The sequence below is a fragment of the Typha angustifolia genome, chromosome 15 (genome assembly GCF_048772165.1).
Source record: "Typha angustifolia cultivar Huaian chromosome 15, ASM4877216v1, whole genome shotgun sequence".
Lineage (NCBI taxonomy): Eukaryota > Viridiplantae > Streptophyta > Magnoliopsida > Poales > Typhaceae > Typha > Typha angustifolia.
The window spans coordinates 1,723,524-1,749,936 of NC_133253.1; the positions used below are offsets into that span (position 1 = coordinate 1,723,524).

Genomic DNA, 26,413 nt, shown 5'->3' on the forward strand with positions numbered 1-26,413 from the left:
TCACCTCTTCTCCTGTTGTCATTTGGATGCCAATCATTAACATATATAATGTAGATCTGAAAAGTAATATAATAACATCCCAACTAAAGACTAGCAGCCATCTCTGCCACATTCTTTAAGCACAATTGCAGCAAAATACAAACAGCCGCACTCCAATCTTCGATGAGAACAGCAACCACAGCCTTAAAATATTTGAACCCACCGTCCTTCCTACCATCTCCTTCCTGTTTGTCATTCCACCAATCACAACAAGGAACCAAGAATCTACAGGGCAAGCCAGCTTAATACGTTCACACCCCCCTCTCCCACTCTTATCCCCAAGTCAATGCCAAACTTCTCTGCTTCCTCTCTAAATTCGATTGTACCAAATCAAAAACACCATGACATTTGAGGAAGGGCCTGACTCCAATTTCACAACCCACAACAACCACCATCTCTTAGACTGGTTAGAGGAATCCAGCTCCTTCATCCCAGCCTTCGATGAGATCGCAAGTTACGAATGGTGGACACAGGACGATAACCAGGCTCAATTAATTCAAACTCCATCCCCGACCACTCTCCCTGCCACTCCTACAACCACCACAAGTAGTACTCCCCGGCTGCCGCTCTCGCAACCAGAAACAACAAAGAAGCGGAAACTTCAAGGTAATACAATTTCTTACCAAAAGAGGAAGGCCGGTATTGATACCAGCGAGAAGAAGGCCAACGGCAAGGGTAGCGGAGGAAATTCCAGCAATGGCGGGAGCAAGGAAGCAAGGTGGGCAGAGCAGCTGCTCAACGCGTGCGCTGCTGCAATCGAGGCGGGAAATGTTTCCCGCGTCCAGCATCTCTTCTACGTTCTCGAAGAACTCGCCTCCTCCTCCGGCGACGTCAACCACCGTCTTGCTTCTCATGGTTTACGGCTCCTCTCTCTTCGTGTCTCCTCGTCTTCCTCCCTTAGATGTCCGCCAGTGGAAACCCCCATCTCCTTCGCCACGACGGATCCAAAACTGTTTCGCTCGTCTCTGATCAAGTTCCACGAGGTCAGCCCCTGGTTCGCCCTCCCCAACGCCCTCGCCAACGCCGCCATTTCCCAAACCCTAACCTTAACCATAGAACCCCGTCCACTCCATGTAATCGACCTCGGAGTCTCACACGGAGTTCAGTGGCCGACCCTCCTCGAGTCGCTCACCCGCCGCTCCCCACCCCCACCCCTCGTCCGCCTCACCGTCGCTGGCGCCGGTGCCGCGCCTCCAGGGCCATTCTCGGCGGCGCCACGGGGATACGACTATGCCCCCCACCTCCTCCGCTACGCCAAGTCCATCGATCTCAACCTCCGCATCGATCGCGACATCGCCGTGGCCGTTGGGGAGACCCTCGTCGTCTGCGCCCAGTTCCGAGTCGGACACGCTGGTGCCGACGGTCGGAGGGCGATACTCCAGTCGATCAAGGAGCTAAACCCCGACCTCGTGGTCCTCAGCGAGCTAGAGGCCGGCGATGGGAGTTCGCCCGCCATGAGGGGATTCGGGATGGCGACTGAGATTCTCTGGAGATTCCTGGAGTCGACAAATGCGGCGTTCAAGGGGAAGGAGAGCGAGGAGAGGAGAGTGATGGAGGGGGAGGCGGCGAGAATACTGGAGGCGGAGGTGGAGGAGAGAGTGAGGTGGAAGGAGAGGATGTTAGGGTTAAGGTTCCGGGAGGAAGGGTTCGGGGAGGAGGCGGTAGATGCGGGAAGAGCGCTTCTGAGGAAGTACGATGGAAATTGGGAGATGAGGACGGCGGAGAAGGCGGTGGGGCTCTGGTGGAAGGGGCAGCCTGTGTCATTTTGCTCACTGTGGAAGACCGATACTACAGGATGACGGGGGCCACTTCGGAGTAACGACTCTAACGTCTGACGGCCGTAGTAACTACCCCCTGGCTCCTGCTGTAAAGGGCGTGCTTCGTAATGAGTAGGCCATCTTGTGTTAGAATGAGGGTTGATATAATTAGGAACCAGCTTGTATATTGATCATGGTATTGCATTCTAGATCATGTTTCTATTGTTGGAGAATCCAATTGCCATTAGATTTAGAATTTAAGAAGTATTATGATGATCAAAAGCATAGAATGAAAACTACTACAACATAAAAATGGTGGAGAGCAGCTGCGGCCATCCTAGAATAGTCACTGTTGCAACCTCAAAGACAACATGCAACAGGTGATGGTAACTTTTGCATTCTTCCCAATTGAGAATCCCATACACCAAATAATGCATAAGTGCACTCCAAGAAACCAACCTCTGAGGTGTAAATGTCTACTCATATCCCATGCAGTTAACTAATACCTTTGTTGCAAATTTACCAAGATTAATAGGTGATTTATTTATACCACGTCCACCTGAAAATTAAGCACTAAGTTTGGAGCCTAAATCAGATATACTATATTACAAGGTTGCACTAATAATGCATCTGCTCAGAAGATAGTAAAAATTTCTCCAAATATGTCAACTCTGCTTGTTAAGAGCTTGACCTAAGGCTTTCATGTTGAACTGCAGACAAAGACCAGCCACGAAAAAATGAAATCTTCGGCCACCACCTGTACGCACCATATTTTAGCCTTGTATATCTCTACAAGACAAAGTAAGAGAGGAAAAGGTTAGCAGATTTGCAATGCTCAATCCTAATTTCAGTTAGAAAAGCTGAATGAATAAAATCACAGCACAAAAGCATTGAAAATATTAGCATATCGTTTGCATCACATACTTAAACAATATGGGTTAAGGGGTCTTCAGAATATTGCCGCTTGTGATGGAAATAAATGAGTATATAAAAACTAGGTTTTGGCTACAACTGAAGTTCGCTGTTGGTTAACAGGCTTAAAAACATATTGATCATGGTTACCAACTGTACTAAATACTTCTACAGAAAGTCAATAGAAAAGCTCTCATCTTTGTTCATTGCCATAGGCAAAAGCAAGAATTCTGCTATGCTTGTTTGGGTGCCACCGAAGAAACAAGAAGAGAAGCAAGGATATCAAATCGAAGATATTATTAGGGTCATGATCAATATATGCCGAGTTGAATGAACAAGTTTGCTGCAAGTTGCAGAAAAGAGAAGATAATTTCCACTGAAACAGTAGAAAGTCAGGACCAAATAATTTCTCAAAAAAAAAAGTCAGGACCAAATAGAGCATCAACTATAATCCTCTAAATATCAGTCAGGATAACTTATATAATCCATGCTGATGCAAGAGTTTGCATACTTCAACTTATGTTATCAGGGTTTCTCCCTTTTTTAGCCAGAAAAAAAAGAGGGTCTGAAACAGATTACTTTCTATAAACTGTTTCTATCAGTGCGACAAGATGAATTATGAATAAACTAATAAGGTGACTCTGCAAACATAAAGATGTTAGTTGTCATACGTTACCTCAAGAATCATAGATCCTGATGGAAGTCCGAATGTTTTGGCGACATACAGGGCACTTAGGTGATGAATCACGCTCGACAGTCAGGGCACAAGTAGGACAGCAAACAAGATGTCCGCAGGGAACAAAAGCAGATCTCTTTCGCCTCATTAAACAGATGATGCATAATTCCCCATCTGGTACATCACCAGACTCCTCCTCTGTTCCGATTTGAACCAAAGCCTGATCATGTAATTCTCTATTCCGTTTCCTCATCTCCTTCCACTCTTTCCATTTCGTCCAGTTCCTGCATGATTAAAGTATATCAGAAGTATGAAATCATGGAAATAAGAATACGATTTCGACATGCTGAACCCAAATTCAGCACTCAGAAAATTCAGAAAATTGGATACAGTAAAACTAATTGCTTCAAGAGCTTAAAAGAAGTTAGGAATTAGGCAATGGACATTAGACCTAGTCTAAAACTGTAAAGACTCATAAAATAATTGGGCCACAGAACAAAACATGGCTAAGAAATACTAATATAGGTGTAACCTAGCAAAACAACCACTCAATATAAGGTAACTATCATCATATGCCCTGAAAATAATACATCACTAGTAAATTTTTTGGTAATTAAGTTGGAATCTAATAAATCAATGGGAAGAAAAAGTCAGTTACATGGTTTTACACAGTGAAGTTCCACGTTGATACCTATAGATGGCATAACCAACCACGACAACTGATAGTGCTCCAAGGAGAATTCCACTCCAAAAGAGAGTCGAAGCACTAGTGGCTAGCTCGGCTTCAATTTCATCCTTTCTCTTCTCAGACCTGTACAAGGCAAACTTAGCAAAAGATGCTACATAATGATTCTACTTTTTAAATGAAATCCAATTATAAACAATTTCCATTTATGTAACAAAGAATTAGGATGTTGTTCATGGGATTGCAGAGAACGTGTCAGACCAATTTTTACATAAATCTCTTAACTTAAAATAAATGTCTTGAACGCAGTCATTGCAAAAATGTATGTGAATCATGCCGCACATCATCGAAAAGGAAACAAAATATTTAGCTAGAGCAAAAATTGGTTCTTACAAGAAATAGGGAAGCTCTTGGCATGACTTGATTTCGATTTCTCCATTTCGTGCTGTGCAAATTCCAATTGCCGTAATTTTCTTTCCAACTGGTAGAATCTTCTCCTCATCCAATAATGCAACCTTGCAAAGCAATAATTACTAAATCAAGAACCCTAAAAGAACGAGCAGGGGAGGAGCCAATGTAAAGGTTAATATTGACTCAAAAGCTAGCAAACAGAGAGAGAAGAACCTACCGGGTAGCCATTACCAAATACAGCTTGAATCAATGTGTAGGGAGACACCTGAACAGGGTGCAACTGATGATAAACTGTCGTAAGAGGTAGTGGATGAGATGATCCATCCAAATTTATGTGAACATAACCGTAACTTGGCCAGTGACCACCTTCGGTAAGAATAAATGGAACCTAGAAATCATGTACGAAAGATGAAAATATTAACAGAGTGACGGAATATTTACAGCTATACCATATGGCGTTTTCATGTAAAAATTTGTAAATAGTAAAATTTAACTTACTGATTTGAATGAGGTTGTCATTTGTTCCTTGGAAGACTTTGCAAGGATTGCATGGAGATCAAAACTCCACGCAAAGATGCCTCTCCATTCATTGTACAAGCACTTCACAAACATCAAAACACAAATCAAAGATTTATTGGAGTTCCATAAGCTTGTAGCAAAAAGAACTTTTGATTGTTGAATATTCACTTTAGAAGAAAAGGTGATAGATACAGATACAGCTGAAAGTTACGTTAAAAAGATTTATCATTTTTGTTTTTTGCTTTTTTGCTTTTTTTTTGTTTGTTTCTTTTAGGCATAAGGACAAAAATTTTACCCCTAAACTTTTAGAAATATGAGGTCCATATCATGCAATTCGGAAATTCATAAAAAGAAAAAGAAAAAAAATTCTACAAATTGTCATGCCAAGAGTTGGGTCAAATCCTGTTACCATAAGAGGGTGATGTAAGCACTTGATACGATATGGGATAAGCTAATATGGTGTTTTTGCTTCAAGTTCTATTAAATATGCATTTCTTGCACTAGGACAATTTTTCACTGAACATAATTCTTCCACTGAAGTTGAAGGTTCTAAATGTGCAGCATTATTTCTCTCAAGGTTTATTATCGCCTATCTCATATATTCCATTGTTCCACAGCATTTTGGCATTCAAGCACGTTGTATGAGTGTGCATAACTGCATATTATTGCAGCAAGAGTTTAAAGGGTCAGCCAAACCAGCTCTAGTACGCAGTTGATGCACTATTTCTTTGCTTGCCAAGAGAAATGTTATTACTTGAATTCATCATTTCTAAGAAACATTTCTGTTTTTCTTTTCTCCCTTGACATTCTAAAGCAAGGTTGATTCTTGGCCTTGAACATGCTGACTATTTAACATTAAGAATTATGTGAAATATTGAATACCAACCACTGATTAGTGGCTTGATATTTTACAATTGATACTGAAGTCATTTATCGCTACTCAATACCAAGTAAAAAAAGATAAACAAAGCATGAAAGCTAACAATGAAAACTCAAGCTTGCACAAGCCAATAAGTATCTAAATTAGCACATGTTTGAAACCAAAAAAATCCGTAATTAATCCGTAGAAATATAAACACAAGCAATTGATCATTAGTCTTTTTGCTTTGATGAGCTAAACAGATATTTTAAGAAGTTAATAGCTTTTATAAGAAGAAAGTTCAGATCCCTATATCTCATATCAAATACCAATTTTCTGCAAGCAATGAAACAACTGAAGATGTTCCAAACTCATCATTTAGGTTTATAATTTTTTTTCTAGTCTACTAACATTTTACTAGTTTTACTTGATATTTGTTCTCTAAAATCAATTTACAATCTCTCCTAGAATATACAAAATGGATCAGCATTCATTTTTTTTTTCTGCCTAACATGTTGATAGCAATTTCAAGAATTGACAACTTACTGGCAAGAGCACAAATTTAGTCCCCTATATCTGATATTGCTAATGTAAAACATGATTCTAGAATTTGTTCACAACTAAATATGTTCCAAACTTGATAATTAGATCTAAAATTTTGTAATAGAGATAAGGCATGCCAGATTCGCTTGATATTACGTCTAGATCAACATATAACCCTACAAACCACTCTACTGTCATTGTAGAAATACCTGTTCCCATTAGAATCACCCATTTATATGATATTATGTCTAGATCAATATTTAATCCTTCAATCCACTCTAACTTACAAATTGAATAAAGAAAAAGGTTCGGTTCCCTGTTCCATATCGCTGGTGTAAACCATGACCCTAGAATCTGCATGCTACTAAAACAACATAGAATGCACCAACTTTTTGGTCAACCAATTTGAAATAGAGTAGTCATAATTGACAGATTTACTTAATTCTATGTCTCTAAATCAACATGTAATATTGTAATCTGCGAGCCCACTAATGACTTAGCAATAGTATCTAATTCCCAGAAAATTGCTGAAATCGCCTATCTCATAACACTATGATATCAAGTTAAGATGATCTAATTTACCAATTAGGTTTAGAATTCATACATGAGAAGCAATTTTGCCAGATAATTAACAAACCCTAATCCATACAGTTTGCATCTGCGTCGAGATGACGGCGCGCTCGCCGGAGCCCTGGGAAACGAGAGCGCCGAGGCTCTTCGCGCTTCCCCACGTCGATGCGTCGACGGCGGTGCGGGGCTGGACATCGCCACGGACGACCACGAGGACGCCTTCATCTCCGTCAGAGGAAGAGGAGGAAGAGACGAGCGAGCGAAGGTCGGAGATTGAGGGGGAGGGGGCGAGGTGGATGCGCCGGAGGGCGGAGGAGTAGGAGAAGTACTTGACCCAGGAGCTGGCGGCGCAGATGGAGAGCCCAAGGCCGAGGACAGCGCCGTCGAAGGCGGTGGCTGCGCGGGCGATGGCGGTCGCGGTCTGGTGATCGCGCGGCGGCATGGCGACGGATTCGCCTCTGGGCTGGGTCGCGTCACTCGCGTCCCTCGATGGAAAGCTCCATTCGTGCTGCCACTCCCAAGCCAAATTTGTAAGCCCACGGGCTTTCTTTCTACATCATAAAAACTAATAATAATAGAAATAAAAAGGAAAAAGAAAAAGAAGAAGGGAAATTTGTCAAAAAGCCGGAGTGGCGAGTCTTTAAGAAATAAAGGAAAAAGAAAAAGACAAAGAGAAATTTGTCAAAGCCGGGTGGTGAGTCTTTTACAATTTAGTTATATAATTATTTTTTTATAGTCGAATGTATTTCATTAAAATAAAGTGTATGTAAATAGGTGGCATAATAAAATCTTTTATTATTAATTAAAAATTAAAATACAATTAAGATGAAAAAGCCTCTCGTAACTTATAAGTTATAACCTAGCTCGAGAGTTGGAATTGGTCTGAGTTCATCTCCTCCGAAGCAACTAAATTTTACCTGACTTAGGATTTATTAATTAGAAAATAAAAAAAATAGTTGATCTGCGACAAAAATATTTTTTATTCTTATTTTTATCACTCAAATCCATTTTACTTTTTCACTGGAAGTGAGGTTTTCTATATACATTTTTTTAATTTGTTCTTCTATTATATTATAGTAGGATGGGTAATAAAAAATTTCTCACTTATTGAACATTTGAACATTTATATTTTCTGTTTTACAATTTTGTAAAAAACTTATAGTTTTTGTTCTATAGTTTTCATAAAATGTGTTATTAAACACTTTATTTTCACAAGTTTTATATTTTTAAATATTTGTATTTTTCTATTGACAGTTCTTGTTATGAATCGATTTGATTCAATACGTAACGGTAGTGGACTAAGTTTGAGGACATGACTTTCGAAAGGAATTACGGATGATCTAACCATTTAATCTTTCTGAATTTTATGTATATTGTCGCTCTTGAAGAAAGCTTTTCAATAAATCTAAGGTTTAGATAGTTAGATCTTAAGGTATTGGCTGAACAATAACCAAATATCAAATGAACTCTAGTTTGTTAGTCTTTTAATGGCTAGTCAGATGCTAGGATAATTCTTCAGAGTGAGGGAGAGAAGTTACCACAGAAGAAAAGGATTAGAAGTTAAAGGAAGCCGACTAAAAATTCAACAATATCGTTCTCACGTACTTCTATAAATAAGTTTGAAATCCTAAAATTTGGTATAACTTATAACATTAACAACCTTTTAGTATGTCCCATCCAAACTCATTTTTCCCAGCCAAAACTCGATTACCGCTGATGCAATGTTCTACTAAAGAGAGGCATGGACAGAAAAGACGAGCATATACAGACTATAGTGATGATTACTATATCATCGTTCCTCGTAAGCTGCTGTCACGTAACGTGCAGTTCAATCAAAACTACCCTTTTGAGTGCGTTTGTATTACTCTTTTTAAGTCGAATAATATTTGTTCGATGGCTATGGATTGAATGCTCACACACGTGCCGGCAATCTTGGAATTTTTCAGTCCCTGAATTGAAAAATAACGCATCACATGCATGCTCACACGGAAACGCTCGCGCCGCCTTCATCGATCCAAGGTTTCAAATAATGTAGAAATGTGATGTCCACTTTATAATACAGTGAGATGTGTTAAGATCGCCTTTTCTTATGTTAGGATTACCCCCCTTTTTTGTCACTCAATATATGCTCATCTTTACAACCAATTAAGAAGATTGGTTCATAATTCTTTTAGCTTACTTAGCCCTCGTGTAGATAAGAATAATCTTATCTTAGAATAAATTTTTTATTTTATTTTATTATAGTAAAAGAATAACATATCAACTTATTCTGGTATTGTAATTTATTATTTTATCTTATCTTATTTTATATAATTTTTTTAAAATAATTTAATAATAACTTATAATTATTATACTGTCGCTAAATTATACATTACTTAATTATACATCACTTCAACAAAATATAATTATTATATTGTCTCCTCTCTCTCTCTCTCTTCTTTCTTTTGAAAAACAGTCATGTCACATAAAAATATATACTGCTATGCACTGGAATGCATTATTATATACTGTATAATCATGCATTATAACGCATTATTACTGCATAGTCATATATTGCATAGCAATGCACTATCACTGTATCACCACGTATTGTCTAGGATATTTCTGTCATACTATTTACTACTACTACTACTTTAATATATGTTCAAAGGTATTTTCGTCATTTGCTTTAAAATGTTACTATTTTCCAATACAATTTCATTATTCTTCAATACTTTAATATAACTTGATATCACATCAAATATAATTATTACTCGTTATACTGGTATTAACTAAACATTATTATATTAGTATTAACTATTTTTTGTATTAAAAATTAGAATAGTACTTTTGTAAAAAAAAAAAAAATAGAATTGCAATACCCATTCTAGCCTTATTCCATAAGTGGACACGGGTAGTTTATTAAATTCTGAGCACATAGTAACAACATTGATTCATGTCTCAAGGGGGACGAAGTAGCTGCAATGGTGGATTGCAGTAGGTTGATAGCAATAATAATGAAGAGCACATCAGAGAGAGAGAGAGAGAGAGAGAGAGAGGACATAGCAAAATTAGAGAAAGGAGGAAGACGAGAGAAGCACGGAGTAGGCGGTGAGGGAGAAGACATACAACCAATTGAGAATTCTAAACTAGTTTAGTAACCAAATATTTGTGGATGGTTCACTTTGAGTAGCTGCCATTGGGAAGACAAAATCGACCTTATAAAGACAGTAGTACCCATCAATGTCACACTTCTGAGCAGCTGCTAAGAACAAATTAACTTAAAAGACGATAATACCCCTGAATGGCATTTACGCTATTTAAATCAAAGCCGCGGTCACATTAGTAGCAGAAACCGGGAGTTTCGAACGAGAGATGCGCCTTCTTCTACCGCGTGCCACCACCATCGCGAACCGAGGAGGAGAAGCTCCTCCCCCCTTCTCTATAGAATCGAAAGGGTCTTTCTTGAGATGGTATAAGTGCGATGCCACCACTCTAAACCAGCCTTTTTCTTGCTCTAGAATTTCCTTCGCACTTCTGAGTCGCTCCCAAGATCGCAAGGATCAAACATGGAATTCCGTAAAGGATCGACGGTGTGGGTGGAGGACAAGCAATGCGCGTGGATCGAGGCGGATGTGTTCGATGTCAAAGATAAGCTCGTCGCCGTGATCACAACTCAGGGAAAAAAGGTTGTGTTTTCTTTCTACTTACCGGATTAATTTATCTTTCGGTGAGATTCATGTATGAAACCTTGGTTCTTGCCTAGATAACGACTCCTCCAGAGAAGTTGCTGCCCAGAGATGAAGATGAGGAACACGCAGGGGTAGATGACATGACCAAATTGACTCATCTTAACGAGCCGGGAGTTCTTTTCAATCTTGCGAGGAGATATGCCCTCAATGAGATCTATGTAAGTGACTCTTGAAGTTGTTCTCTTGGGATTTATCTTGGAATCATGGGCAATATTCTGATCCAATTGCATGTCGTTTTCTTTTTGTTTCCCTATAGATTCGTTGGAATGGATAGTCAATTTGCTAAGGATAACTAATGTGAGAATCATACTAAGTTCTTGACTAAGTGCAGATAATATCTTTTAACTTTTAATTTGCAGTGTCTTCACAAAAGATTGTTACATGAATAACTAAGCTCGGTAAGGAAGACATTTTCATTCACATATTCATTAGGCATGTAGGCTTTAGGGGAATATAAGGAGCTTCGTGTGTTGGACAAGCATCAGCTTATCATATTCTCCTCTTCTTGTGAAGCCTGAGGTGAGGACATCATATTGAAACTATCTGTTGCTATTAAGAGACAATGCACCCTATAACAATGAAAAGAGAACTGCACAAGAGCTCTACACTCAACAACATCATGTACTTCTTGGCTCTTGCCTGATTTATAAGCATATGGTATATGTGTCTCTGTGTGTGTTTGTACTTATATTTTTAATCTTTGCATGAATTTGTAATAGTGCTCAAATTATATATATATGTCTTAAATGTTCTCGCACTGATTCATGATGGAGTAGTTTTATCTTGTGCGGCATTATATTAACTCATACACTTTCTACATATACTTATTCTTAAATTATTTTTACTTCTATGCTATCTATAGACATATACAGGAAGCATCTTGATTGCCGTTAATCCTTTCACACGGCTTCCTCATCTTTATAATGGACACATGATGGAGCAGTATAAGGGTGTGCGACTTGGGGAGTTAAGTCCACATGTATTTGCAGTAGCTGATGCATCATACAGGCAGGTTGCTTCCCACATATGTTCCCTGTTTACTTTTGTTTATAAGTAACTTGAATTATTCCTTTTCCCAGGGCTATGATGAATGATGGTTGCAGCCAGTCCATATTGGTCAGCGGAGAAAGTGGTGCTGGAAAAACAGAAACAACAAAGCTCCTTATGCAATATCTAACTTATGTTGGTGGACATGCTGCTGGTGATTACCGAACTGTAGAGCAACAAGTTTTAGAAGTAAGCACTGTGCCTTCATTGCAAAATTATCACGATTTGAGCTTTTTGGCTCTATTTATCTCCTTTTACTTCTCAAGCAGTGAGAGTCCTCTGACTCAGATTATGAACTCTCAAATCTCATTGTAATGCAGTCAAATCCGCTATTAGAGGCATTTGGCAATGCAAGAACTGTTAGAAATGATAATTCTAGGTGAGTTTCTTCTCAAAAATTTATCTTGTTGCAAGATATTTACTGTTCATGTATTTTTCTCTTGGGAATAGTAGAAAATTCATCGAAAGGTGATGCAGTTAGAATTGCTTAGCTACTATAACCTTGGATGGAAGTTATCTTAGTCAATTAATAGTTGTAATGATTTTATGATTTTATAGAAATCAATACCGTTGTAATTGGTTAGTTAGTAGCTATGAGTGTTTTTATGGTGCCTTCAACAGGTAAAAATTTCATGTATATCTATTTATTAGATAAGACTTTCCAATCCTGTATAATATGTTCCTATTCTCATTAGTTATACACTATTCTGTTTTTTCACTTTTTTCCACATAATCAGGACTCTTGAAAGGATATTAGATTAAGTAGGCTTGTTAGATTTTTGTTTTCTAGTACCAGCTGATTTGATGATTTAAAAGAGAATAAATGTTGAAGTTCCTGCTATTTATAAGATATTTCTATAAGGGAAAAATCAAAAATATATTCTACCCTTTTTTGGTTAGGTCAAATTCTAAAAAGCAACTTTCATTCGTGTCATTTAATCCTCTTGTAGTTTTAACTTATGTGCAGTCATTGGTTTTTCGATCCAAAACTAATAGTGAATGTGATTTTCTATTAAAACTATTTAATTTTTGGTCATTTTTCCCTTTATAATATCTTTTTTAGAATAATTGCAATGTCTAAAATATAAAAGTGAGAAAGACTCAGATGAAAGAAGCATATTATTATTTTTAATTAATATTTGTAAAACAAAAATGATATCTTGGTCTTTTTTCTAATAAAATTAACATTTGTTAACTAGTTGCATACATGTTTGAATTATAAGGGGTTAAGTGACATAACAAAAGTTTAGGGAGACACTATGAATTCTGGCATAGTGTAAATTGCATTTTCTCATTTCTATAATTGCTTTTATGCTGCAAAATTTAGAGCTAATAACATCCTATTGAAAGGTTATATTCAATTGATATTAGCTTTTTTATCTGCATAAATGACACTGAATGAAGAACTCTCAAGAGTTACCAAGCCTTTGAGGCAATGCTCTAGCCAAACTGTATTGGGTCTTCAATCTCCATCATGACAATTATGCGCATCATAACAAAGGGACCAAGTGCAAGGTAGCACCAAAGGATTGGACCTATATTTTCTAGAACCCTTTCCATCCATAACCCAAAAGTCCAGACTGTGGATCACAAGATTATTTGATTATCCATCTATCCAATCTTTAGTTCAAAGATTTTATACTACGGCATGGAAATCTTGCGAACCTTTTTTATTGGGGTGGAATTTTTATGTTTTCATCTATTTATGCATATAAAGAAAAAGGTATTCTATACAAACTGAATTTAGAATCTATGTAATAGAGGAATTTTGAACTGTCATCTTAAAACATGCAAATTTGTAATGTTCGAAAGAATTTTATAATATTATTGGAAAATGTGTATCTTTTGTCACGACCCAAAATTGAAATCATGATCGACCATATACCTCAATATGCTTGAGATACACGAAGTCTTAACTAATATTTTTCTAAGTCCCAAAATAATAAGAATTTAATTATAAATATTTAACTTCAATAAATATAATCCAACAATAAATAAAAGACCAATGTCATCATTAATGCGTCTCTAATCAAACTAAAATAATAAATGGTTTAGAATAAAATGTGTAATACAATCGATGAATAAAATAGTAAAATTTCAAGTGGAGGTGGGTTTCAGTGCATCTCGCTCAATCGCTACGTTGACTAGTACCTGAAATATTAGAAGAGAGATCTCATGAGCCAACAATTATAGTTCAGTGAATGAATCCACTCAAAAGTTAGAAGATTATTTTTTATCTAACATTAGATATTAATTGAAGTTCAAAAATTAAAACAATAGTCAACAAACTCATTATATGAACAATAAGCATATGCCACAAGAATAAAATTAACAAACTAATATCATACTTTCTCGTTATGTAACCATTTTCAATTTCAATAGCGCTAACTATCTCAACTTGGGACTATACTCGAGGATCCATATCAACTAAGAGTCATCTTAAGATGCGCCCGTCTTTTTCTTATAGTTAATCTAGTTAGGGTTATCAGGAGGTGTCACTATGTGATAAATATAACCTGTCTTTTCCACTAACCATAGAAAGAGATTAAAATCACTTTAGAAAGGCTCCTAGTCTTGGCTGAGACTTTTCCTTAATTGCGTCTGAGTCACATATACAGATTATATGTTGATTATGTATATCTCTGTTTCCTAGACTACAAAGATTCTTTAATTGGGCCAGAGTCACCTAAACAGATCATATGCTGATCAGGAATAGATCTGTTTTCTAGACTTCAAAGTCGACTTAAGTCACCTCAGGGAGATTCACGGAGAATATTTAGCCTGAGTCTGTTATTAAAGTCTTATCAAATATTAGTTATATTTTTTCACTAACATTCACGGTCATTAAAATTGCTATTTGTATGAAGTATAGCAATGCTTGAGTCAAATATCTTGCACAGAAAAATATAATAATCATTTGATATAGAAATATGATATTTAATTTGCACAAAGAAAAATACATGTAAATATGAAATACAAGACAAATAAAATGAAACACCCAAACCTCCAAATACACGTGTAAACCGCGTGGGTAAATCCTCCCACGCGGTATATCACATGACCTGTCAGTACAAGGATTTCACAAGGCACACAACCACACAATTTCACCATAATTAACTCAACTAAAGGAGTCCGGATACAAGTTCCACAGGCCACAACAAGCCTTCCAAATATACATCCAAAATATTACTCTAAAGTCCCAAAAAGATACAACGTCAACATCATACCCTCGCAGGGGCTTAATACAACTACGTACGTACTAAAAAGAAAGAAAGCGGCTACTCCTCGCTACCCGCACCTGCGTCCCCTAGCTCTGAAATAATATGCCACGAGGGGTGAGCTTACAGCCCAGCGAGTAGGATTCATACAATCTAAAATAATGACAGCACAGGTGTATATCCAATGTATGCCCAAATTGCTAACGATAACGACATGCTTATTTAAAATGACTTACCACAATTTACAAGTCAATGCAGTTGATAGAGATTACCAATCACTATCTTGGAACATGCTAGTTTACCAAACATATTATGATCAGTTCACACAGATATAAAGTTTGAGACAATCTCTTATTCGTACACATCTCAATCATAGGTTTACATGTTATGCATAGCAATAAAATAGCAGTTTAGTCATCTCATGTCTACCAAAACAATAATCATATTTATCATCGCTCACCGAGCTATTCACCACACCAGGGTAAATACTCCTACAAAACAATCATCCATCATCACATACATCGAGGGGGGATATATACACATCTAGCGGTAATGTCACCTACACGTGTATGGCGACACTACATGTGACCGGTTGTCTGTGGCCATCAGACTCAGGACCCCGGTCGTAAGCCCATATCTCACTCTCTCTAAATCATCACCGCCCTCGGCGGGAGAATCAGGAGCCCACGGCTCATCAACAGACGCCCTAACCCTGCGTCGTCGGGTACCGCTAGAGTTATATCCCCGCCTCACAATCATATTCTTCTATCATTATAATCTAGTCCTAACTATGCAGTATAACTACCTGAATGCCACACAGGCTTCCCGACCTCAGGTGTAGGCCGCTAATAGTATAGACATATATGATACACTCTGCCCTTAACCCTGGGCTGAGTGAGTAGGGGTACTGCCTAGTCAGAATTCGACTACTAATGATAGGTGGAAGTGGTGCAGTGTTTATGCGTGTATAAAGCATGTTATAGTCATCATGATCATTACAGTCCATATCCACAGCAATCATACATCTATGCAACGGTATACCATACAGGACACATGTAAAGCATTATCATACACATTATCTTTCTCATGATACTATACTGAACAGATTATAAATAACTACATATGCAAAAGATATAACAGGGAGTACCAACTGCATGCATTAATACTGACATTTCCTACTGTATCATGCTATTCTAGATTTGTATAACTCTACTCGCCTGGGAGGTCTCCACGGTAAGGTAAAACTCGTCAGCTAGTCCGGGATCCCAAAATCTTCCTCACGCGGTGTCAATCCTATTAATTCACGCAAGTAAAGTCATTAGCGAACTACTAAAATTAACTATCTTATTAGCAATCAAGGGTATCCTAGGAATCTTATATTATCCCAAAATTAAGGATCAGGCTAATCAAATTAGGTGCAAATGGTAAACAGGGTTATAGGGTCCAAATGGACCCAAATGGGCTAGGCTAGAGGCAATAGGTAGGCTCAAACCTAACCTAATAGGCAAAGGGCCAAGGTGGGCTGCAATTGGGCTGCAGCCCACAAGTTTGGCCGAAGTGGGCTGGATCCAACCACAGCCCACCACAGGCTTGGTTGGTGGGCTGCGGTCTGCAGCCCACCCAACCCAAGCCTAGTGGGCTGGGGTCTGGACCGCAGCCCACCAAGGGGGCTCGGTGGGCTGCGTCTGACCGCAGCCCACCCAAGGGCTCGGTGGGCTGCGTCTGACCGCAGCCCACCAAGGGGAGGGGAAGGGCACGGGGGGTTTAACAAACCCCCCTCCCACCCACCTACCCTCCCTCGATATTCCCCAACCGAGGGAGGAGACGAAGGGGAGGTGGAGAGGCTGATGGGCTGCGGCGGCGCGGCACGAGGCCGGCGGCGCAGCGCGGAGACAGCGGCGGCACGGCACGAGGCCGGCGGCGCAGCGCGGGGACAGCGGCGACGCAGCGCAGAGGCGGCGGCGCAGCGCAGAGACAGCGGCGGCACGGCACGGCACGAGGCGGCGGCGCCGCGCAGAGACGGCGGCGGCAACGGTCCGGCACAGCACGAGGCCGAGGAGGGGAAGGAGAAAGGGAAGAAAAGAAGGGGGTTTACCGGAGGGGGGAGTCGGCGAGTCGGCGGCTGTCGACGGCTGTCGGCGACCACGAGGGAGGGAGAGAGAAGAAGAAGAGTGGCTGCGGTGAGGGGAGGAAGGGATAAGGGAGATGGGGGGAAGGGTGGCGTGCACGGCAAGGAAGGGAAGAGAAGAAGAAAAGGAAAGAAGGAGGGTGGCAGGCCGACGCACGTGCTCGGCACGTGCGTCGGTCAGGATTTTTTTTTTTTTTTTTTTTTTTTTTTTTTTTTTTTTTTTTTTTTTTTTTTTTTTAATTTGGGGTGTTACAACTATCCCCAACAACAGGGAATTTCGCCCTCGAAATTACGCACCTGAGTCGATAAATAAATGAGGGTAGGTAGACTGAATCTCTTCCTCAGGCTCCCATGTAGCTTCCTCTACTCCATGATGCCGCCAAAGGACCTTGACCAGTGGTACGACTCTTCTTCGGAGCGTCTTCACGCATCTATCAATGATCCGTACTGGTTGCTCCTCATAGGACAAGTCCCGATTTAGCTGGATAGGTTCTTCCCTCAAAACATGTGACGGGTCATGTAGGTACTTCCTCAACACTGACACATGAAATACATTATGAATCTGTGATAGCTCTGATGGCAAATCCACCCGGTAAGCAACCGGTCCGATCCGTGCCAAGATCTCATAAGGGCCTATATAACGAGGGCTCAGCTTGCCCTTCTTCCCAAACCGAAATACCCCTTTCCATGGCGAGACCTTGAGGAAAACTTTGTCCCCGACTAGGAACTCTAGGTCTCGACGCCGACGGTCAGCATAACTCTTCTGTCGACTCTGGGCAACCTGTAAGTGTTCCCGTACCTTCCGCACTTTGTCCACAGTCTCCTGTATCAGCTCTGAGCTCTCTATCTTCCGTTCCCCCACTTCATCCCAACTGACAGGTGTCCGACATTTCCGTCCATATAACGCTTCATAGGGGGGCATCCCAATGCTGGAGTGATGACTATTATTATAGGCGAACTCAATTAGGGGAAGGTGTCGGTCCCAACTGAGTCCGAAGTCTGCAACTGAGGCACGTAGCATGTCCTCCAAGGTCTGAATCGTCCGCTCTGACTGACCGTCAGTCTGAGGATGATAGGCAGTGCTAAATTGCAATTTGGTACCCAGTGACTTAGCAAAATGATGCCACAGCCTAGAGGTGAACCTGGGGTCACGGTCAGAAGTAATGGAGACTGGTGCCCCATGGCGAGCAAAGATCTCATCCCGGAATAAAGTGGCTCGATGATCCATAGAATCAGTGGTACTGACTGGGAGGAAGTGAGCTGACTTCGTCAATCGATCCACAATCACCCATATAGAGTCCTTTTTCTTCAAGGTCTTCGGCAGACCCACCACAAAGTCCATGGTGATATGCTCCCATTTCCACTCAGGAATAGGTAATGGCCTGAGTGTCCCAGCCGGCCTCTGATGTTCAATTTTGACCTGCTGACAAATCAAGCATCGAGCTACAAACTCTGCAATACTCTTCTTCAATCCTGGCCACCAAAAGTATCTACGAACATCATGGTACATCTTCGTCTCCCCAGGGTGCACACTGTAAGATGTCTGGTGGGTTTCCTCTAAAATCTCCCGACGGAGTCCGCCCACGTCAGGTACACAGAATCTATCTCCAAACTTCAGGGTTCCCAATCCATCAAGGCAAAAACCCTTTTTACCTGAGTCTCGAACCTGCTGGAGGACTTGCAGTAAATAGGGGTCTTCTGCCTGTGCAACTCTGATCCTCTCCGCTAGAGTCGGCCTCACGGTTAACTGGGCCAGCAGTCCAGTACCCACATCTTTGGCTATGATGTGCACGTCCATCTTCTGCAGTTCTCGAAGGATGTCCTGCTGCTGCGTAATCAAACTAGCCAAGTTCCCCATCGACTTTCTGCTCAAGGCATCTGCCACTACATTTGCCTTCCCAGGGTGGTAGTTAATAGTGCAGTCATAATCATTCACCAGCTCAAGCCACCTGCGCTGTCTCATGTTCAGCTCCCTCTGGGTGAATAGGTACTTCAAACTCTTGTGGTCAGTGAAGATCTCGCACTTCTCCCCGTAAAGATAATGCCTCCAAATCTTCAGGGCGAACACTACCGCTGCTAGCTCCAAGTCGTGGGTAGGGTAGTTCCGCTCATGGTTCTTGAGCTGCCTGGATGCATAAGCGACAACTCCGCCCTCCTGCATGAGCACACAACCCAAGCCTGAGTATGAAGCATCACAGTAGACCTGGTAGCCTCCTCCACTGCGAGGAACTACAAGGACGGGTGCAGATGTAAGTCTCTTCTTCAGCTCTTGGAAGCTCTCCTCACAATCAGCCGTCCATTCAAAACACTGGTCCTTCCGGGTTAGCTTAGTGAGGGGACTGGCAATTTTCGAAAATCCTCCCACAAAGCGCCGATAATACCCGGCCAAACCCAAGAAACTACGGACCTCCGAGACGGTACTCGGTTGCCTCCAATTGAGAACGGCAGTGATCTTGGATTGATCAACCCGGATGCCCTCTCCTGAGACCACATGCCCAAGGAACACCACCTCCTCCAGCCAAAAATCACACTTGGAGAACTTAGCAAATAACTTTTCTCTCCTTAGCATCTGTAGTACCAAACGAAGGTGCTCTTCATGCTCCCGCTCTGAGGCAGAGTAAATCAAGATGTCATCAATGAACACCACCACGAACCGATCCAAGAAAGGGCGGAAGACTCGGTTCATCAAGTCCATAAAGATAGCTGGTGCATTGGTCAAGCCGAAAGGCATAACCAAAAACTCATACAACCCGTACCGGGTACGGAAAGCGGTTTTTGGGACGTCCGCTTCCCTAATCCTCAGCTGATGATACCCCGATCTCAGATCGATCTTCGAGAAGACGCGCGCTCCACGCAATTGATCAAACAAGTCCTCAATGCGAGGCAATGGGTACTTGTTCTTCACAGTCAGCTGGTTCAGTTGCCGATAATCAATGCAAAGGCGGAGGGTACCATCCTTCTTCTTCACAAACAAGACTGGAGCGCCCCAAGGAGATGAGCTAGGCCGGATAAGTCCCCTACTCAGGAGGTCATCAATCTGCTCTCTCAGCTCTTCCATCTCCTTCGGAGCCATACGGTAGGGTGCCTTGGAGACTGGTCCCGCCCCCGGGATCAGGTCAATGATGAACTCAACTCCTCTGTCTGGGGGAAGCCCTAGAATGTCCTCGGGGAAAACATCTGGGAACTCCTGCACCACTGGTAAGTCAGTCAGGGTTTGGGTCCCAGCTGACTCGATAGACATGATTGCCACCAACTGTGATCGGTCCACCTGTCGATCCTTACACAATCGACACTCAATGCCATCATTAAGCTGTAAGATGACCTCCTTGCTGTAGCAGTTGATACTGGCATGGTAGGCGGCTAACCAATCCATCCCCAGGATTAGGTCAAAGTCCTGCATCTCGAGGGGTAGGAGGTCCGCCTTAAAGTCCCACTCGCCAAAAGTCAAGGTGCAAGAGCGGTAAACATGGCGGACTTCCAGGAAATCTCCAAGTGGGGTGGCTATGACTAAGGGCTCCACAAGAGGTCCCGGCGCCACATCCGCATTTTCCAGGAAAGACGTAGAAATAAAGGAATGGGTGGCCCCGGGGTCAAATAAAATCCTAGCGGTGTGTGCAAATAAAGTCATAGTACCTGCCATTACGTATATAAGCCTTAACTAAAAATAGGAAACACATTTTTTCACAATATGTAAATTGCATATGGTTAGGAAGGAGGATCTAATATTATTTATGAATAGGACATACGCAAAACTTAAAACATGCTTAATTTACTCGGTTACCTGTGGCCACGTCATTGGATGCTTCGGCATCCCGCAGGGTCATAGCAAAGACCCGGCCGGTACGTCCGCCCCGCCCTCTGCTAGGAGGTCCCGATCGCGCGCCCCCACGACCCCTACTTGCGGCAGTACTGGCTCCTGATGCTCCAGATATAACAGGCGTGGTAGGGGTGGCTGGCGCTCTGCCCAACAGGGGACACTGCGTGCGGATATGCCCGGACTCTCCACACTGGAAGCAGGTAACTCGAGCCCCGAGGCAGTCACGAGATATGTGACCCCTCTTGCCGCAAGCAAAACAAACCCGACCCTCAGGGGTAGACGGCCGTGCAAAACCACCACTGCCCGCACTGCTCAAGACTGCTGCCGACCTCCCGCCACCAACTGAAGGTCGGGCCCTACTCGGCCCGCCTGAACCCTGAGGGCTGGGTCTACTCGGGGTAGCACTAGATCCCGCGCCACCCGCATAAGGGTGACACCTCGGTCGTGGGAAGGTCCCACCAGAATGGCCTCCACGTGGACGCCCATCAAAGCGGCCCGTACGACCCGCTGCCCGCTCCTGATGCTGTGAGCGCTCCTCAAGTAAGTCCCTCTCCGCTATCCCCGCATTCTCTACCAGTTCTGCATATGTCAGGTTCTTCACCATGTTCACCTGCTTGCGGATCTCGATTCGGAGGCCCATCTTGAACTGGTCAGCCCTAGCAGTATCATCCGGTATAACTCTAGGGCAGAAGCGGGACAAGGCATTGAATCTGTCCTCGTACTGAGCCACTGTCATATCCCCCTGCCTCAACTGGGTAAACTCCCTCGTCAGCTCGAAACGCAGGGATGCAGGGAAATATTTCTGGTCGAAGGAGTCCGAAAATGCCCTCCAAGTGATGTACTCCCCAGCAAGGCGATCTGGCATCAGGCGTTCTGTGGCTCTCCACCACTCTTCCGCCTCCCCACGGAGAAGGAAGGTGGCGAAGGTCACCTGACGACTCTCCGGGCACTCAAACGCAGTCAGGATCTTCCGTACATCCACCATCCACCTATTTGCCTCCATGGGGTCTGTCGTGCCGCTGAACAAAGGGGGGCTAAGCTGCATGAACCGGTTCAGCGACCAGGCGGACCCACCTCCAGTCTGCTCAGCCGGAGTAAAATGACCTAGCGGCTCCCTCGGTATGTGCATCCCAGACATGGCTGCCGTGCGCTCTCGCACTAACTCCTCGATGAGCCTCTCTTGCTGTCTGACAAGCTGTCCGAGAGCCTCAATGCTAGCTGAAGCACCGACTGCTGGTTCGTCGACAGGGGCTGGAGCCCGTCCACGACCAGTCGCACGAACAGACCGAGCACGTCTAGGCGGCATTCCGGCTAAGTTCAAAGCAGTTTAGCTCTTAATTCACAAGTATAGCGCAAGTCGTGAGTGACTATATTATTCATTACTCCTAAGTATTCCTTATTATTATTCATTTCCTATGTATTTGGATGATATATAGGAAGACTTGCCGGATTTATGGTGAACCATAGCTCTGATACCAAGTTGAAACACCCAAACCTCCAAATACACGTGTAAACCGCGTGGGTAAATCCTCCCACGCGGTATATCACATGACCTGTCAGTACAAGGATTTCACAAGGCACACAACCACACAATTTCACCATAATTAACTCAACTAAAGGAGTCCGGATACAAGTTCCACAGGCCACAACAAGCCTTCCAAATATACATCCAAAATATTACTCTAAAGTCCCAAAAAGATACAACGTCAACATCATACCCTCGCAGGGGCTTAATACAACTACGTACGTACTAAAAAGAAAGAAAGCGGCTACTCCTCGCTACCCGCACCTGCGTCCCCTAGCTCTGAAATAATATGCCACGAGGGGTGAGCTTACAGCCCAGCGAGTAGGATTCATACAATCTAAAATAATGACAGCACAGGTGTATATCCAATGTATGCCCAAATTGCTAACGATAACGACATGCTTATTTAAAATGACTTACCACAATTTACAAGTCAATGCAGTTGATAGAGATTACCAATCACTATCTTGGAACATGCTAGTTTACCAAACATATTATGATCAGTTCACACAGATATAAAGTTTGAGACAATCTCTTATTCGTACACATCTCAATCATAGGTTTACATGTTATGCATAGCAATAAAATAGCAGTTTAGTCATCTCATGTCTACCAAAACAATAATCATATTTATCATCGCTCACCGAGCTATTCACCACACCAGGGTAAATACTCCTACAAAACAATCATCCATCATCACATACATCGAGGGGGGATATATACACATCTAGCGGTAATGTCACCTACACGTGTATGGCGACACTACATGTGACCGGTTGTCTGTGGCCATCAGACTCAGGACCCCGGTCGTAAGCCCATATCTCACTCTCTCTAAATCATCACCGCCCTCGGCGGGAGAATCAGGAGCCCACGGCTCATCAACAGACGCCCTAACCCTGCGTCGTCGGGTACCGCTAGAGTTATATCCCCGCCTCACAATCATATTCTTCTATCATTATAATCTAGTCCTAACTATGCAGTATAACTACCTGAATGCCACACAGGCTTCCCGACCTCAGGTGTAGGCCGCTAATAGTATAGACATATATGATACACTCTGCCCTTAACCCTGGGCTGAGTGAGTAGGGGTACTGCCTAGTCAGAATTCGACTACTAATGATAGGTGGAAGTGGTGCAGTGTTTATGCGTGTATAAAGCATGTTATAGTCATCATGATCATTACAGTCCATATCCACAGCAATCATACATCTATGCAACGGTATACCATACAGGACACATGTAAAGCATTATCATACACATTATCTTTCTCATGATACTATACTGAACAGATTATAAATAACTACATATGCAAAAGATATAACAGGGAGTACCAACTGCATGCATTAATACTGACATTTCCTACTGTATCATGCTATTCTAGATTTGTATAACTCTACTCGCCTGGGAGGTCTCCACGGTAAGGTAAAACTCGTCAGCTAGTCCGGGATCCCAAAATCTTCCTCACGCGGTGTCAATCCTATTAATTCACGCAAGTAAAGTCATTAGCGAACTACTAAAATTAACTATCTTATTAGCAATCAAGGGTATCCTAGGAATCTTATATTATCCCAAAATTAAGGATCAGGCTAATCAAATTAGGTGCAAATGGTAAACAGGGTTATAGGGTCCAAATGGACCCAAATGGGCTAGGCTAGAGGCAATAGGTAGGCTCAAACCTAACCTAATAGGCAAAGGGCCAAGGTGGGCTGCAATTGGGCTGCAGCCCACAAGTTTGGCCGAAGTGGGCTGGATCCAACCACAGCCCACCACAGGCTTGGTTGGTGGGCTGCGGTCTGCAGCCCACCCAACCCAAGCCTAGTGGGCTGGGGTCTGGACCGCAGCCCACCAAGGGGGCTCGGTGGGCTGCGTCTGACCGCAGCCCACCCAAGGGCTCGGTGGGCTGCGTCTGACCGCAGCCCACCAAGGGGAGGGGAAGGGCACGGGGGGTTTAACAAACCCCCCTCCCACCCACCTACCCTCCCTCGATATTCCCCAACCGAGGGAGGAGACGAAGGGGAGGTGGAGAGGCTGATGGGCTGCGGCGGCGCGGCACGAGGCCGGCGGCGCAGCGCGGAGACAGCGGCGGCACGGCACGAGGCCGGCGGCGCAGCGCGGGGACAGCGGCGACGCAGCGCAGAGGCGGCGGCGCAGCGCAGAGACAGCGGCGGCACGGCACGGCACGAGGCGGCGGCGCCGCGCAGAGACGGCGGCGGCAACGGTCCGGCACAGCACGAGGCCGAGGAGGGGAAGGAGAAAGGGAAGAAAAGAAGGGGGTTTACCGGAGGGGGGAGTCGGCGAGTCGGCGGCTGTCGACGGCTGTCGGCGACCACGAGGGAGGGAGAGAGAAGAAGAAGAGTGGCTGCGGTGAGGGGAGGAAGGGATAAGGGAGATGGGGGGAAGGGTGGCGTGCACGGCAAGGAAGGGAAGAGAAGAAGAAAAGGAAAGAAGGAGGGTGGCAGGCCGACGCACGTGCTCGGCACGTGCGTCGGTCAGGATTTTTTTTTTTTTTTTTTTTTTTTTTTTTTTTTTTTTTTTTTTTTTTTTTTTTTTTAATTTGGGGTGTTACATAAAATGTGAGTAAACCCGCTCATCGAAGTCTAGGTGAAATAACTGAAATCTCTAGTCCACGTGCTAAAAGTCATCACCTTGCAGTTCTGTTTGAAAAAAGATTTTACTCCGACGGCGCTCCGCCGACCCAACCCCAGCAACGACGACTTTAGCATAGACTTATGTCAAACAATGACGGTCAACTTTACAAGAAAGCTGTATTTTTAACTTTTGTGATTTTTTTTCTTCGCTGATCCTAATTTCTACATGAGTAATAGTTAATATGGAATATGGCTAGCACTAGATGTCCTTTTGTCCTTAAGGTTAATCTTAAATTTTATGCAGTGCTTTATTTTTTGCAGCCGCTTTGGGAAATTTGTTGAAATCCATTTTGATAGAACTGGTAGAATATCTGGTGCTGCAATTAGAACTTACCTTTTGGAAAGATCTCGTGTTGTACAGATAACAGATCCTGAAAGGAATTACCATTGTTTTTATCAGCTTTGTGCTTCTGGAAAGGTATATTATTATTGTAAATCTTTGTCCATATTGTCAATTGCCATGGTCATATGGTTATGGTTGTCTATAACTCTATTCTATAGCATAGTCATTTGTCTGGCAAGTATACCAATTCTATGCTGATATAATCAATGTTGACACATTGAAGAGGTTTGTTACTGGGGGTGTGTGAACACTTCGCGCAGTTGCCATTCCTAATCTTTGATAGTTGATACTTGCTATTTATTTGTTCAGACCTGTGCTGCAGCAAGTAAAGCAACATGGAAAAGTTTAAATTGTGGTCACAATTGAGCTAAATACCTTGATCCTAGGAAATCATAGCTTAGCTCATAAAATACATGTGACTTTGGTTGTGATATTTCTGATTGTTAGGTTAGTCATTTAGTTTACGCATCCATCTTATTCAATATTGCAATCTTTTCAAATTGTGGCTTTGTCTATTGCAGTAAAGCAATGGGAAGATTATTTATTCTTTTTTATTTTTTTGCTTTCATCGTTGTTAGTAACTAGAGTTAGATCATATCTGAAAGTGAGAAGGTTACACATAAGCGTTGAGGAATATTACCTTCCATTATAAAACTAACACCAACCCTCTTAAAGTTTGTACCTTACTTGTGAATATGGCAAGAGTTTCTATTAGATCCTTAAATCTAATGATTTTCATGTGAGTTTAAAGCATTTACATTCAAGATTTTCTTTTTCTTTTTTAAATCAAGTTTTTGCAGGAAATTAATTACCCTAATAGGTGATTTTGTAAGAAATCGTCATCCAATTTGATATGTTATGAAAAACAAGGTGGCTTCCTTTTTTTAAAACTGACCATTTTGGACTAAAACCCTTATAGAGTTTGCCATTCTATGTGATGCTAACACTAATTTCAAACTGTCATTTTAAAACTTGTCGCCCAGGA

The 26,413-nt window shown here is 42.3% G+C and overlaps 3 protein-coding genes across 6 annotated transcripts in view; 2 read left to right on the forward strand and 1 right to left on the reverse strand.

Moving 5' to 3' along the window:
* The first annotated feature begins 6 nt into the window (after positions 1–6).
* On the forward strand, positions 7–2,558 carry LOC140777541 (protein NODULATION SIGNALING PATHWAY 1). The gene has a single exon (XM_073121710.1). It carries the CDS (start codon positions 381–383, stop codon positions 1,836–1,838), a length of 1,458 nt encoding a protein of 485 aa, XP_072977811.1. The 5' UTR covers positions 7–380; the 3' UTR covers positions 1,839–2,558.
* LOC140777542 (E3 ubiquitin-protein ligase SPL2) lies at positions 2,242–7,507 on the reverse strand. Its single transcript, XM_073121711.1, has 7 exons — positions 7,051–7,507; positions 4,979–5,080; positions 4,698–4,868; positions 4,463–4,584; positions 4,076–4,195; positions 3,385–3,668; positions 2,242–2,585 (listed from the first exon to the last, which is right to left on the reverse strand). Exons 1-6 carry the CDS (start codon positions 7,411–7,413, stop codon positions 3,386–3,388), a joined length of 1,161 nt encoding a protein of 386 aa, XP_072977812.1. The 5' UTR covers positions 7,414–7,507; the 3' UTR covers positions 2,242–2,585; position 3,385.
* A 2,847-nt stretch (positions 7,508–10,354) lies between these two features.
* Positions 10,355–26,413, forward strand: part of LOC140779863 (protein OPAQUE1-like) — a 36,430-nt gene continuing 20,371 nt past the window's right edge. For all 4 annotated transcript variants that reach the window (XR_012107406.1, XM_073125162.1, XM_073125163.1 and 1 more), the window contains exons 1-6: positions 10,355–10,639; positions 10,717–10,860; positions 11,565–11,710; positions 11,782–11,938; positions 12,070–12,128; positions 25,347–25,503. Coding sequence is in view for 3 of the 4 variants with exons in the window: in XM_073125162.1 (XP_072981263.1) it covers positions 10,520–10,639; positions 10,717–10,860; positions 11,565–11,710; positions 11,782–11,938; positions 12,070–12,128; positions 25,347–25,503 (783 nt within the window). In the remaining variant the exon portion in view is untranslated. The remainder of the gene's footprint in view (positions 10,640–10,716; positions 10,861–11,564; positions 11,711–11,781; positions 11,939–12,069; positions 12,129–25,346; positions 25,504–26,413) is intronic.

Coding starts and splice junctions, on each gene's coding strand:
- LOC140777541 (XM_073121710.1), top strand. CDS start 381: ATGACATTTGAGGAAGGGCCTGACTCCAATTTCACAACCCACAACAAC.
- LOC140777542 (XM_073121711.1), bottom strand. CDS start 7,413: ATGCCGCCGCGCGATCACCAGACCGCGACCGCCATCGCCCGCGCAGCC. Junction 4,196..4,462: donor CAAGAGCTTCCCTATTTCTT/GTAAGAACCAAT, acceptor TGCCTTGTACAG/GTCTGAGAAGAGAAAGGATG. Junction 3,669..4,075: donor GTTGGTTATGCCATCTATAG/GTATCAACGTGG, acceptor TTAATCATGCAG/GAACTGGACGAAATGGAAAG.